Source organism: Hypanus sabinus, chromosome 9, assembly GCF_030144855.1.
Source record: "Hypanus sabinus isolate sHypSab1 chromosome 9, sHypSab1.hap1, whole genome shotgun sequence".
Lineage (NCBI taxonomy): Eukaryota > Metazoa > Chordata > Chondrichthyes > Myliobatiformes > Dasyatidae > Hypanus > Hypanus sabinus.
Genome location: NC_082714.1, coordinates 96,359,836 through 96,375,604, shown reverse-complemented (window position 1 = coordinate 96,375,604; position 15,769 = coordinate 96,359,836). Strand labels below are relative to the sequence as shown.

The following is a 15,769-nucleotide window of genomic DNA, read 5'->3' as shown; positions in this document are numbered from 1 at the left end:
TGTTTTATGAAAGAAGAGCAGGATTCATCCAGTGTCCTGGCCTATCAACTTTACTAAACCTGGTCATATTTACACAGCTGCCCTGAATGGGAGTTTGCCCTGTGAGAATTTCCTGCAGTGTTCCATATTGTTAGATTAGGGTTTGAATTATCATTTGTCTTGTAGTTTAACTTGCTTTTTGTTCGCTTATGTATTTTTATAGTCACCTGTTTGTCCATAAATGTTCGGTATTTGCAGTATAACAGGTTTGTGATTTTTTGTAGTTTATCAACAGCCTGTGCCAAGCCATAAATTGAACCGTCTCATCGTCTGTTGTTATCAAGGAAATTCCTTATCCATCTAGTTTGAACCAGTTTTCAGTACAAGATGATCACAAATCCTTTCCCTTTTCTTTGTCTTCTTCCTTCAGCTCACACTTTCAGTACAGGAAGTTGGTAACTGCAATTTCTTTGTAATGAACACTGTAACCACACGATTTATGCCTCATCATTGACTTCTGAAGAACCTACTGGACTGTGCAAGCTCCCGTTAAAGGCACCAGATTTAGTCAGACATGGCAGCTGCATTGATTGTTGTCTTTGTCTTGAGAATTTCAGGAAGCTAGCTCTCACCAAACAAAGAAGGGGCAGCTTAAAGATACTGCTCTGATCACTTACCTTATGTGACCTGGGGACATTTGCTTTGCCTCCTGGTGAAGATCGTTATGTTTTATTTCATTAAGGATTGTGATGATTAATTTAATTTTAATCCCTCTATCTGGCCTTGGATCACAGACAGAAATGAAACCAGCAGTCAATCTGCACTAATACTAAACTGTTTTTGAGGCAGGACCGATACCAATCTCAACGCTTGATGAACCAGATACTCAAGATTCAAGATAGTTTAATGTTGTTTCCTGTACACAACTTCAAAGGAGAACATAATAATTGGTACTTTGGATCTGATGCAGAACAAAAAACCCACAAAAGATAAATAAATAATAGAATAATAATAATAAAAAACACAATAAATATAAATACATAACAACACACACAAAATGCTGGAGGAACTCAGCATATCAGGCAGCATCTGTGGAAATGAACATTTGATGTTTTAGGCTGAGACCCTTCTTCAGGATTGAGAGGGAAGGGGAAAAAAAGGTGAGGGGAGGAGAAGGAAGTGATAAGTGAAGCCAAGCGGGTGGAGAAGGTCAACGACGGGAGAAGAAGGTATCTGATAGGAGAGGAGAGTGGACCATAGGAGAAAGATTGGCCTCATCTTGGCACAAGAGGAGGCCATGGACAGATATGTCTAAATTGGAATGGGAATGGGAATTAAAGTATTTGGCCATTGGGTAGTTCCGCTTGTGGTGGATGGAGTGGAGGTGCTTGATGAAGCAATCCCCTAATTTATGACGGCAGTTGAATGCGTGCCTCTGGATGGAGGGGCAACACTTTATATTCCATCTGGGTAGCCTCCAACTTGATGGCATGAATATCTATTTCTCCTTCCGGTAAAAAAATTCCCCCCCTTCCCCTCTTTCCCTATTCTCCACTCTGACCTTTAACATCTTCTTACCTGCTTATCACTTCTCCTGGTCCCCTCCTCCATCCCCCAGTTCTGAATAAGGGTCTCGGCCTGAAATGTTGACTGCTTATTCATTTCCATAGATGCTGCCTGACCTGCTGAGTGCCTCCAGCATTTTGTATGTGTTGCTTTGGATTTCCAGCATTTGCAAATTTCCTTTTGTATATAGAGTAAATACATAAAATAGCTTATATGCATATGTAACGTTCTCAGTGGAACTTGTATACCAAATTGGCTCATTAGCTAATTCTGGTAACAGCTATGTGACTCTGCGATGAGAAGGCCACATTTCATAAACAACATATGTCTAGGGTCGGTATGATTTGGGGTTCAACCGAACAGGAAAGTTAAGATGTTTCAATTAAGGAACGTAGGTTATAGGGAATGCTGTATAAGTATTGCCCATACACAGTCATCTGTAGCCCAGAAATGACAGATCATACACCAACATAAAATTCTAGAGGAAGTGTATTTAACAAACTTTCAACTATAACAAACAGTTACAGGAAAAAAAGGAAAATAAATGTGCCCATTACAGTTAAACCAGTCCAAGATGCACATAGACATCGGAGCTCATTCTGGAGTAGTTGTGGGTATATCTCTCTACTCACACGCTAGACCCACGGACTGTGTGAAAGCACCTGCCGCATTCCAAGTTTCCCTTAAAGACCATCTCAGATGAACCGGCTCTCTCTTTCAGGAGTATTGCCCTTCCTCCCCGGAGCCATCAGTCAGCACAAAGCACTCATGCCACGGAGACTCTCCCTCCAATGGCATTCTGCAGCCAATTCCTTTGTCCTGCGCTCCGCAGCTCCCGCAGACCCGAAACAAGACCACCGTCCTCCAGAAAACTCTTCCCTACAGCTCGCTCTCACATCCCAGAATCCTGATTGGCTGACGCACATTCCTAAACTGGACAACATGGCTCCTTCTCTTTAGCCGAAGCCAGAACACTCTTTCCGGCAGTTCACACTGCCTTTACAGAAACCTGCTAACATAGATGACCTCACAGCGTAGCAGTATAAGTCTTAACCAGGGCATTACAAATAGATAGATTGTATGCCTGTATGTCCATGTCGTGGCTCAGTACTTTTACATCTCGGGGTGTTCTGGAGTTTTGGGTTCAATTCTGGCGCCGTCTATACATCCTCCCCGCGGCATGTGTGGGTTTTCTCTGGCTGCACCTGTTCCCTCCCACAGTCCAAAGATGTACCGGGCAGTTTAACTGGTTGTTGTAAATTGTCCCATGATTGAGGACAATTAATCAGGTTTGCCGGGGCAGCATGGCCCGAAGTGCCGGAAGACCTTCTCTGTACTGTATTGCTATATAAATAAAAATTAAGTGACAGTAAGCATAGCTGCATCTGTAGGTGACTGACAGGAACTGATAGTGCTGGAGTGGGTTAGTGGCTGGAGATGATCATCACCTTTACTGCCTTACTGTTTTGAGCCTGCTGGTCTGGGCATGGATGTTATGTAGCCTCTTCTCTGATGGGAGTGGGACAAGCAGTCCACGAGATACCCATCTCAAGGGTCAACAAACTAGATATGGAGTCTTTGTAATCTGACTCCAGTTCACACTTGAATTAAAGCTCATTTCTTTCCCCCCCCCCCCCCCCCCCCCCCCCCCCCCCCCCCCGGTGAGCTACAATGATTCCTGTTTCCCAGTGCAGCTGACAACCTTTGCAGCCGCTCCCACACAACTTGTTTGTTTGCTCTTCCGACCCTGCCATCTGTCTGCGAGAGGGAGTGAGAAACCAGTTACCATGCAAACTGGGGTTACTTAGAAACCAGAGCCAACATCATCATCGTTCCCTATAGAAACAAGCAAACAATAGCAAGCTGCACAGGGCAAAGGTGGGGGAGGAAAACAGGGGAGGGGGGGAAGGGAAGGTGGTGGAGTGGGAGAGGACAGAGCCGGGCATGGGGAAAGGAGAAAGGGGGGTATAAAGGAGAGAGGCAAGATGTAGCAGAGGTTTAGTCAGAGATAATGCTGAGGTTCGTAAGCAGAATTGGCAAATTGTTTTTTTTATTGTCACGTGATCAAGGTACAGTGAAAAACCCCATCTTACCGCCACCTTACAGGGATAGAATGCCTCTTGTCCTTACGTAGCAGCCCATGACCCTCTGCATCTTGCACATTATTCTCCACCATTTTCAATGTGAGCCTATCATCAAACACACCCTTACCTCCCTCCCACTCTCCGCTTTCCGCAGGATCTCTCCCTGTGCGATTCCTTTGTCTACATCTCTCCCCACTAACCTCCCTCCTCGCACTTACCCCTGTAGCAGAAATGGTGCGCCTACCAATTCACTTCCTCCCTCACCTCCAATCAGGGCCCCAAACAGACTGTCCTGGTGAGGCGTTGTCTCCTGTGTCCGCTGCTCCCAATGTGGCCTCATTTATATTGATCAAACCCAACGTTGACTAGGGAACTGCATTGTTGAGCACCTTTGATCCATCTGAAAAGGCAGGATTTCATGTGGCCAACCATTTTAATCCCTATCCCCAACATGACAGTCTCCAGCCTCCTTTATTGCCACAATGAGGCTGCTCTCGGGATGGAGGAGCAAAACCTCATTTTCTCTCTGGGTAGCCCCCAACCAGATGACATGAACATCGATTTCTCCAACTTTCAATAATTTTTCCCTCTTCTCAGTTCCCTACTCTGGCCCCTCTCTTATTTATTGTCTTCTCTTCAATTCTCCCTGGTGTCCCTCCTCCTTCCCTTTCTCCCATGGTCCACTCTCCTCTCCTATCAGATTCCTTCTTCTTCAGTTTTCACCTTTCTGCCTATCACCACCCGGTTTCTTACTTCATCCCCATCCCTCACTGACCTGACCACCTCAGGTCGCTGGACTTGAATCACCAGGTACAGGAAAAGTTACTACCCTTCGAACATCAGGCTCCTGAACAAAGGAATTACACTCATCTATCGAGAGCTCCCACAACCAATGATCTCACTTTAAGGTCTCTTTATCTCATTATTTCATGCTGTTATTAGTTATTTATATTTGCATTTGCATAGTTTGTTGTCTTCTACGCACTTGCTCTTTCATTGATCCTGTTTACTGTTACCATTCTATAGATTTTCTAAGTGTGCCCGCAAGAAAAAGAATCTCAGGGTTGTATGTGGTGACATGCATGTACTTTGATAACTAAATTTACTTTGAACTTTGAACCTATCACCTTCTAGCTTGTTCTCCTCCCCCCCCCCCCATCTTCTAATCATGGCTTTTACCCCCCCCCTTCCTTTCTAGCACTGTTGAAGGATCTCCTCACGGAATGTCAATTGTTCATTCATTTCCATAGATGCTGCCTGACCTGCTGAGTTCCTCCAGCATTCTGTGTGCATTACTCTGGATTTCCAGCATATGGAATGTTGTATTTATGATTTGCATGTCACCTATACAGATTATTTATTCACATTGATGCATTCAGGTATTACAAAGGGAAATAGAATAATAGAATGCAGAATAAAGTGTTTGAGTTACAGAGAGAATACAGTGTAGACAGACAATAAGGTGCAAGGGCCATGACTAGGTCAATTATGAGGGGACAATTTAATAGAATGATAACCATAAGACTACAAGACATAGGAGCAGAATTAGGCCATTCAGCCCATCAAGTCAGCTCTGCCATTGCATCATGGCTGACTTAATAACTCTCTAAATCCCATTCTCATACCTTCTCCTTACAACCTTTGATACTCTTACTAATCAAGAACCTATCCCTCTGGATTAAATATACCCAATGACCTGGCCTCTACAGGCATCTGTGGTAATGAATTCCATAATTTTACAACCCTCTGGTTAAAGAAATTCCTCCTCATCTCTGTTCTAAATGGACAACCTTCTGTTCTGAGGCTGTGTTCTCTGGTCTTACTGTAAACTGTAATTATATAACTTATCCTTGATGATCCCCGCTATCACATGTATAACAGCAGGGTAGAAGCTGTCCTTCAGCCTGCTGGCATGTGCTCTCAGGCTTCATATGGAGACTTGTTAAGGACCTGACAAGAGTTTATTTTTCCCTCAAGGTACCTTCACAGCTAAAGTCCCAATAAACCAAAGAAGTAATTTAGTAAATGTCTACTCAGGTGAATCCATTTTCTGAGACACATCATTCTCCCAGCAGCCGTTCCTCCTCCCTAGGCCCTACACCTCTGAACTGCTCCATGCTGTTCCTGACAAGCCCTGATGAAGTGCATTGGTCCGAAACGTCAACATGTGAATCTGAACTGAATCTGTTTATTCCCTCCATAGATGCTGCCTGACCTGTTGAGGTCCTCCAGCACTTTGTGTGCATTGCTCTGGATTTCCAGCATCTGCAGAATCTCTTGTGTGCCTGTTCTACTTGTGTTTGGGACCCACAGCGCACAGATGCTGCTGTACGACGAAGCTTCTTTAACAAGTATCTCCCACCTGTTGAGCCATGTGGACACAGGGGAGACTCTGCACTCTACTACTGCTGATGGCTAATCTAGACCAGGAGAGATAAGATTACTGCAGCTTGTATACACTTCTTTGTCCAACCCTCCTCCCTCCTCCCCGACACTGCCACTACACTGCCCTTCTTCAATCTCTTAAAACCCCAGCCATCATGCCAGCCTGCACTGTCCAGCAGGAATGAGTTACTGGAGTATATATAGTGTCTGGGGGAGGGGGTGGCACCTCTGGCGAAGGGGCTTGTCGAGGCCATTCCGGGGCAGCTCACTTACTTTTGGTCCCCTCTGGGCACTCAGCTCTCACCTGTGGCTCCAGGTGGCCACTTGCATGTGACACCAGTACATTGTTTCAAGAGGCGGACTAAAGCAGGTGAGGGTAGCCAGTGAGCCTCATACCTTGTTGAGGTACGGACATGCCTGTCCTGGCATGTCAAGTCAACTCAAGCGGACTGGGCGGATGAGATCAACAACCAGGAGGGAAGTTCTGCTCACTACGAGAAGAGTGAAGGGACAGGAAAAGTCATGATCAAGGAACCAAGGAGTAACGGCTACTCATACTACTGGACCCTGGACCGAGGTTGAGAGAGTGGACCTACCCCAGTACAACAGCTTTTCCTCTCTAAAACAGGGTTTTCTGTCATCGTGGGATGTGGTGGATAACCAATCAAAGAATGACTTGCCAGCTAACTCCACCAACTCATCTCATCAGTTCATCTGCAACAAGGATGGACTTGTGGTCCACAGTCTTCCCCTTCTTCTGAGCAAGTAAGAATTTGTTCCCTCTTTATCTCCAATTATCCATACTCCAAACCTTGTTATCTTAAAGCAAACCACACATTTCACAGTATGGAGTCTAACTCTGAACATGACCCTATTCTGGTCAGCAGTAGCTTCTAATCCCCATCCACCTTCTGTCCTCTCCCAACGTACTTGAGCAATACTGAGTGATGGAATTCACAGAATGATACAGCACAGCATTTGGCCCATCTACCTGTTCTAGCTCTTATTGGTCCCAGGCCTCTCAGCTCTCTCTCCATAATTTTGTTAATTTTCTTTCACTTCAAGTATCTATCCATTCTTATGAAAACATCCTTGAGTATGCTCCAGTAGCCCTCCGGGTGGCAAGCGAAAAGTCAAAAAGCAAAAAAACTGGATCTGCTGGAAATATGGAAACACTCAATGGGTCAAGTAACATCTGCAGAGAAATGGTTTGCATTACAGATCAACAACCATCAGTTTGAAACACAAACTCTGCTCCTTTACCCTCAAGTTGCTGCCTGGACAGCTGAGGATTCCCAGCGTTTACTGATTTCATTCCATACAGATTTTCTCCGGGTTAACAACAGGGTTCCGTTCTTGTGAGTCGTTTTATAATCTGAATAGAACATAAGAATTGGAGCAGGATTCGGCCTTTTGTCCCGTCAAGCCGATCTCTCCATAGACTCAGCTCCACCTACCTCCTTCAATTCCCCTGCTATGAAAAAACTGACCTAACTGCATCTTTAAATATATTTAATGAAGTAGTCTCGACTGCTCTCCTGGGCAGTGAATTCCACAGATTCACAACTCTTTGGGAAGAACAATTTTTCCTTAATCTCTGCTTTAAACCTATTCTCCAGAATCTTTAGGCTATGGCCCCTAGTTCTAATCCTACCCACCACTGGAAGCACTTTCCTGCCTCTATCTTATCTATCCCTAAATCCCTTTAACTCTTCTGAATTCTAGTGAGTACAGTCCCAGGCGACTTGATCTCTCCTCATAGGCTAACTCCCTATATCAGAGCTCAAAGTTGAAAGTAAATTTATTATCAAAATATATATACATGTACCTATGTCACCATGAACAACTCTGAGATTCATTCCCTACACAACCACGTTCAGGAACAGTTACTTCCCTGCAACCATTCGGTTCCTGAACCAATTGGCACAAAGGTGGCAGAGACAAATGCATAAGGGACATTTAAGTGACTTTTAGATAGACACATGGATAACAGGAAAACAGGGGGAAGGATTAGATTGATCTTGGAGTAGGTTAAAAGGTCGGCATAACATCGAGGGCGAAAGGTCCTTTACTGTGCTGGACTGTTCTGTGTAACTCTAATTATTATAGTTTAGCAATACTAAGACAACTTTGATCATTTTGCACTAACACAATATTTTTATATATTCTAATTGTGTTTTTCATGTAAAATTGTGTATAATTTATGCTTAAATTATGTTTTCCTTGTGAATACTGCTTATATGTTATGTGCCTGTGATGGTTGTTGCAATTAAGATTTTCATTGTAACTGTTCATGTTACAATGAACTCGACTTTGACAGAGCTGAACTTGGAGAAAGGGTCCTTTACGTATTGCTCATTATAAGACTAGTATTAGACTCCCTACTCTGGGAAAAGAAATCCCAAATTTTCCTGACAGTTCGGTTTATCTGATTAAGCATCTTTGTAAAGGCAACTCTCACTTACCCCAGGCAGTGTCTTCTGTTCATGTAATGCTGTCTGTGCTTTCAACGCAGACTCCCTTGCACAATACGTCAGGAAGGCACAACCTTTGTGGAGTAGAAATCACAAAGTCACCATGGTAATCTCAGAACAGTCACTGGTGGGTATGGCAGGTAACCCCAGGGCTCAAGTTTAACCTGCAGTTCCCTAGAGTTGTCAGGAGTTTAAGATCAACTTGACACTGTTGCAGGACATCTACAGCTTCTACAGGAGCACTGCTTCAAGGAGGCAACATTCATCATAAGAGATCGCCAACTTCTCACAGCTATCATTGGCAGGAGGTACGAAATCTGCTTAAATTGATCTTTCTCTTGTGGATGTTGTTTACGTTTCGGGCAGATGGGGCTTGTCAGCTCATCTAGGGAGAAGGAAATCTCTGATATTGCGGCTGTACCTACTCATGGGGAATGCTTCAGGAGTAAACCCTGAGGAAAAATCCAGAGCGGAGCTGGAGTCCCAAGGGCAGTCCTACGTTGAGTTCTACACTGACTGGCAACTCCTGTGACAACACTGGTGCCGAACGGTCTCTGCCGTTCATTTGGATTCATCAGCTGCAAGGACGACAGTTTGCTCTCTATTTCCTACCGCCTTGGCTTGCGTACTGGCTGCGCATCATGAAGTCAGTTGGGACGCGACAGCCACCGTCGACTTCGACCAATGGGGAGCCTCGCTGCTTCTGTGATGCCATGCGCCGGTGGCACTGCCTCACCTGTGCATGGACGTGTATACATGACAATAAACTCGACTTCACAAGACTTACAGAGTATTGACGGGTGCTTAGACAAGAAAGGAGCAGAGGGATATGGGCCTGATGCAGGTCTGTGGGATTAGCATAGAATGGCATTGCCGTCATATGGAGAAGCTGCGTGAGAGGCCCATTTCTCAGCTGTACGGCTCTATGACTCCATATTCACAATCAGGTTTATTATCAGAAATATTGATTTCTTATTAGTTTTCCAAAATAGATAATTGAATCACGTATCTTAAAATGTGTTATCTTGTGGCAGTAGTAGTGTAAAGACATAAAGTTACTGTAAAGAAAGAAAAAGAATCTCAGGATGTATATTGTATACATTTCTCTGACATTAAATATACCTATTGAAACTACAAAATGAATAGCGCAAAAATATAATGAGGTTGTGTTCATAACACAACGAAGGTAGTTCAAACCATAAGACATATACTGTATGTCTGAGCAACTTTGTTAATTATAACAAAGCTACCTCTCAAAGATCAGTGGGAACATTTATGAAACAATAAACTTTACACTGTATGGTTCCCAGTAACTCTGGAAAATGATGCAAACTGAGACTGAGGTATATAGAGCTGTTGGTTCCTTTGAACAAGATACATTTTGATAAAAAGCACGAAAAGTGACAATATAAACCGATGGGCACAAAACCAGGTCTGTGGCACAAGTAGAAAATGGTACAGAAGTTGTTGTGTTGCCAAGTGTACAGGGTTTCCTGAATATTTATTAATGGACGGGTGAACAGGGTACCCTTCTGAGTTGCAGACAAAAGCAGACTCAGAGGTTCAGTAAATTGTGAGGAGGGTGGGAACAGATTACAACAAGATATTGACATCTTTATCCTCTGCACCCCCACCCTGCTCTTAATCCTTTTGGCAATGGAAACAGTTCACTCTCCATAACCTATAAATACTGAATCAGATTTCCCTCAGGACCATTTACTTTCCAAGAGAATAAACCCACCCCCTCTAGTCTTCCTTCACAATTCCTTCCAGTAAATCTGATCAAAACTTAAATTTGTGCAAAGTTGAATATTTAGGGCTGCAGCCTGAAGTCCAAGAGGTTAGGATGATCAAATAGCAAGGAAGGCTGGGGTAACCTCTGGCTTGAAAGAGAAAACCTAATGACCCACATGGGTACAAACTCCACACAGACAGCACCAAGGCCAGGACTGGAACACAGGATCCCAGTGCTGTGAAGCAGCTATTCCAGTGTGCTGAGCTAATGTTTAGGGGCTCCTTTGAACCAGGAGGCAACAGAGAGTAGTCATGGTGCCTCCTGTAACATTAGCCACCCCTTTAATCTACCCGTTCTGGGCTCTCCTGCACTGGGTGGGCATGGTCCTGGGTAATTAGCCCCATAACCCCTTACACGATGACTCGTTACAGTCTGGCCCTTCATTTACCTGCACTGCACATTTCTGCAGCTTTTTCACCGCACTTCTGTTGTTTATCTTATTCTCGCCCAGCACATTGTGTAATGATTTGATCTGTATCGTGATTACGCAAGCAAAGCTTTTCACTGCATGTGACAATGATAAACCAAAGTTGAGAAAGAAAGGAGGATGAAAACAAGTGACAATTTTATTTAAAGCCCCCGAGGCTTCTTCCTGCTGCTGCTCACAGCTGTCCTGGAGATGAGAGTTTAACCTCCGGGGGGATCCCAGGAGAGATGGCAAATGTGTACCTCTCCCTGCCCTCTTGCCTTAGCCCTGGCTGCTGCACCTCTGCACACGCTTACACGCCCTGTGGCAAGGGATTACAATGAGAGGGGAGAGCATTTTCAATCCTGAAAAGCAACAAGCAAAACTGACTTAGTGATCATTTTAACCAGGTTTTGAGGTTTGTTGAATAGCAGAATTGAAGTATTTTATTGAGGTTTAATCACTGGATTGATGGCAGGAGGGGAGGTTCTACTCTGATGCCAGGGCAGAGTCTGTCAGCCTCCAAGCTACACAGGATTTATGACCCAGCAATAGATTATTGAGCCCAACAGATCCAAGCTTCACACCACCTTCCTCTCACCACTGACTAATCGTGTCAGCACAACCTTCCATTCTTCCCACTCCCTTTGTTTATGGAGTTTTCCCTTAAAGCCAGCTCTGCTGATCATGTCTCTGCTTTTCCTTTGAGAAAAAAGATTCAGCCTTTTGAAGTACATGTAATCCCTCATCTGGCAATCACTTCCCCACCTTTCTTTGTGTCCCAGTGTGCTTCCAGTTATGAGGCCAGAACTCTTAAATACCTTGTTATGTCTGCCCTTGCACATTGTTCCAAGTGTAGAGTAACCAAGGTATATAAGAGATCAGAAATGTTCATGGTGTTCGTGGTGGTGTCTAATGTAAGCTCATGGGAACTGTCTCTGTATGAGCCTTGAGTGTAGTCTAATGTAGTGGGGCGTAGGAGACTGGGTGTGGTGTGGTCTAATGTAAGCATGTGGAAACCGGTCTCTGCATGTACTCCGAGTATAGTCTAATGTAGTGGAACTTGGGACACTGAGAGGTGATCTTGTGGAGGTGTATGATCTCCTCTGTGGTTAACGTGTAGGTAAAACTGTGGGTTGAATGGTTAACAAGGACAAGTAGCAAGAGAGGACATGTCAAAGCCGTATTCTCTACAAGCAGTGCTGGTGGAGAGAGACAGATCTAATAATGTAGGTGGGAGACTACAGCAGAAGTGGACAGTCCCACATAGCCATCTCTTATTTGGAATTGCTACTCCCCACAGATGGGTACCAGTATGACGTTCAAAAGTTCAAAATAAATTTACTATCAAAGAAAGTATGTGTCACCATTTACAACCCTGAGATTCATTTTCCTGTGGGCATTCAGTGTAAACACAAAGAAACACACCAGAATCAATGAAAAGCTGCATGCAGCAGGACAAACAGCTTGTGTGCAAAAGGCAACAAATTGCACAAATACAATAAATAAATAAACAAACAAACAAACACATAGGTAAGTAAGCAAGCAAGTAATAAATATTGAGAACATGAGATGAAGAGTCCTTGAAAGTGGATCCAAAGGTTTGCAGGAACCGTTCAATGCTGAGGTGAGAGAAGCTGACTGAAGTAATCCCCTCTGATTCAAGAGCCTGATGGTTGAGGGGAATAACTGTTCCTGAACATGGTGCTGTGGGTCCCAAGACTCCTGACCCCTTTCCTGTTGTTGTCTGATTATATTTAAGGTCTTTTCACTGTCCTGACTGAAGTACTAGCCCACAGTCTGCACAGCAGGTCACATCACTAAGATGTGAAGTCCTTTGGAGGTCTATCTAAATGACAACAGGCTCACTGATAAGGTGAGCCCACAATCATTCAGTCTTCCCCAACCAGCAGTCCTGGATGAACCATAAGAATCGCAGACTGCTGAGGACCAGATCCCTGGTCCTCAAGGAAGTTACAAGTGGTCCAGGTATGATCTCTGGAAAGCCATCTCACAGGAAAAGTGGTAATTCTGGACTAAACTTGAATCGATGAAGGATCCTCAACAGTAGTGGCAGAACACTATCAACTCATCAAGTTAAATCAACTGACATAGGTGACAACAGGGCTTCGCTTCCAAATGATTTCAATGCCTTTTATGCTCGCTTTGCTTCTCAAAACATGGAGGAACCATCATGAACTTCCACAACCCCTGAAGAAACTGTGATTTCATTCTCTGAGGTTGACATGTAAGCAGCCCTCAGGAGGGTAAACCCATGTGAACCATTCGGCCCAGATGGGGAACCCAGCCAAGTACTAAAAATCTGTGCTAATCAACTGGCTGCAGTGTTCAGTGAGATCTTTAACCTCTTGCTTCAGCAGTCTGAGGTACCCCCTGCTTCAAGCAGACTTCAATTATACCGGTGCCTAAGAAGAATGTCACAAACTACCTCAATGACTATGGTCCAGTAGCACTTACATCCACAGTGATGAAGTGTTTTGAGAAGTTCGTAATGAAATATGTCAACTTCTGCTTGAGAAGCAACTCCAATTTGCCTACCAACACAAAAAGTTTACAGCAGATGCCATCTCATTGGCTCTTCACTCATCCTTGGAACATCTGGACTGCAAAGATATTCTTCATCGACTATAGCTCAGCATTCAATATCATCATTCCCGTAAAACTGAACAATAACCTCCAAGACCTTGGTGTCAACACTTCCTTGTGCAATTAGAATCTGGATTTCCTTATTTGCAGACCCTAGTCAGTTTGGATTGGCAATATCTCCTCCACAATCTGTATCAGTACAGGTGCACCGCAAGGATGTGTGCTTAGCTCCTGCTCTACTCGGCTTACATTTATGACAGTGTGGCTAAGTACAGCTCCAATGCCATGTTCAAGTTTGCTGATGATACCACTGTCATAGGCCGAATGAAGGTTCTGATGAATCAGCATATAGGAGGGAGATTGAAAATCTGGATGAATGGTGCCATAATAACAATCTCTTACTTAATGACAGCAAGACCAAGGAGCTGATTATTGACGTCAGGAGTTGGAAACCTGAAATCCATGAGCCAGTCCTCGTCAGAGGATCAGAGGTGGAGAGGGTCCGCAACTTTAAATTCCTCCATGTTATTATTTTGGACGACCTGTCCTGGGCCCAGCAATTAAGTGCAATACTGAAGAAAGCTCAGCAGAGCCTCTATTCCCTTAGCAGTTATCGAAGATTCAGCATAATATCTAAAACTTTGATGAACTTCTAGAGATATGTAGTGGAGAGTATATCGACTGGCTGCATCACAGCCTGGTAGAGAAATGCCAATGCCCTTGAATGGAAATCCCTAAGAAAAGCTGAGTATATGGTCCAGTCCATCACGGCAAAGCCCTCTCCACCCCAAGCACATCTACACGAAACTTTGTCACAGGAAAGCAGCATCGATCAGAAGAGACCACCACCATCCACTGCTGCCTTCAGCAAGAACGTGAGCATCAGGACCCACACCAGCAGGTTCAGGAATAATTATTACCCCTCAACCATCAGTCTCTTGAACCCAAGGGGATAACCACTGGATTTCACTCGCCCCATTACTGAAATGTTCCCACAACCTATGGACTCACTTTCAAGGACCCTTCATTGAGTCATAGAGAAATACAGCCTGGAAACAGGCTCTTCAGCCCATCTAGTCTGTGCTGAACAATTCAATCTGCCTACTCCCATCAACCTGCATCCGGACCATAGTCCTCCATTATCCTGCCATACATGGACCCATTGAAGCTTCTCTTAAACGATGAAATAGAGCTCACATACACCACTTGCACTGACAGCTTGTTCCACACTCTCACAACCTTCTGAGTGAAGAAATTTCCCCTCACATTCTCCTTCAACAGCACCTTTCACTCTTGAATCATGTCCTCTGGTTGTAACTCCAACCAACCTCAGTGAAAAAACACGAGGAAATCTGCAGATGCTGGAAATTCAAACAACAACACACACAAAATGCTGGTGGAACACAGCAGGCCAGGCAGCATCTATAGGGAGGAGCGCTGTCGACGTTTCGGGCCTGTTCCTGACGAAGGGTCTCGGCCCGAAACATCGGCAGTGCTTCTCCCTATAGATGCTGCCTGGCCTGCTGTGGTCCACCAGCATTTTGTGTGTCTAAGTGAAAAAAGCCTGCTTACATTTACCCTAGCTATACCCCTCCTAATTTTGCATACTTCTATCAAATATTCTCTCAATCTTCCCTGGTCTAAGAATAAAGTCCTAACCTATTCAATCTTTCCTTATAACTCAGGACCTCCAATCCAGGCAACATCCTTGTAACTTTTCTCTGCACTCTTTAAACCTTATTTACAGTACATCTTTCCTGCACAGAACTGACCTCACCAATGTCTTATACAACTTCAATATAACATCCCACCTCCTGTACTCGATACTACGATTTATGAAGGCCAATGGCCTTCTTTACGACCCTATCTAGCTTTGCGGCCTCTTTCAACATAACATCGCGGATTCTCATTCACATCCACAAAAACTGCTTTTCTGTTCCCCTAATTTATGAATCCCCTACCACCACAGCTCAGCTCTTCTCCTCACTTTCCTTCTGAATCACAGTGCCAGGCTCAGTGCCAAAAACCTGACTGTTGTGACTTTCCTCTGCTAAGTCATTCTCCCAAACAGTATCCAAAGTGTTATATCTGTTGTAGAGGGGGCTTGGCCGCACTGAGTACTGGTTGTTTAACCCAGTCTCCTGTGTCCTGCACCTTGGGTGTAAGTACCTCTCTATATGTACCCCTCAGCTTTCTGAATGATCTGGAGTTCATCCAGTTCCAGCTTCAACTCCTTAATGCAATATGTTCGAAACTGGATGCACTTTTTACAGGAGAAGTCAACAGGGACACTGGAGGTCTCTCTGCCTTTCCAGATCCTGCAAGAGGAGCATTCAACTATCCTGCCTGACACCCCTACTGGTTGACTTTATTGTCAATTAATTAATTAATTAATTAATTAATTATTATTTCTTTTTTATATATTTTCACAGTTTACCTTTTGCACAATGATTGATTGCTCAAGTTGGTGTGG

At 44.2% G+C, this 15,769-nt stretch overlaps 1 protein-coding gene across 1 annotated transcript in view; it reads right to left on the bottom strand.

Annotated features, from left to right (window-relative positions):
- LOC132399664 (CUGBP Elav-like family member 3) overlaps positions 1–15,769 on the bottom strand; it is a 107,840-nt gene that overhangs the window by 63,551 nt on the left and 28,520 nt on the right. The window contains exon 2 of the mRNA XM_059980300.1: positions 8,480–8,562. Coding sequence (XP_059836283.1) covers positions 8,480–8,562 — 83 coding nt within the window. The remainder of the gene's footprint in view (positions 1–8,479; positions 8,563–15,769) is intronic.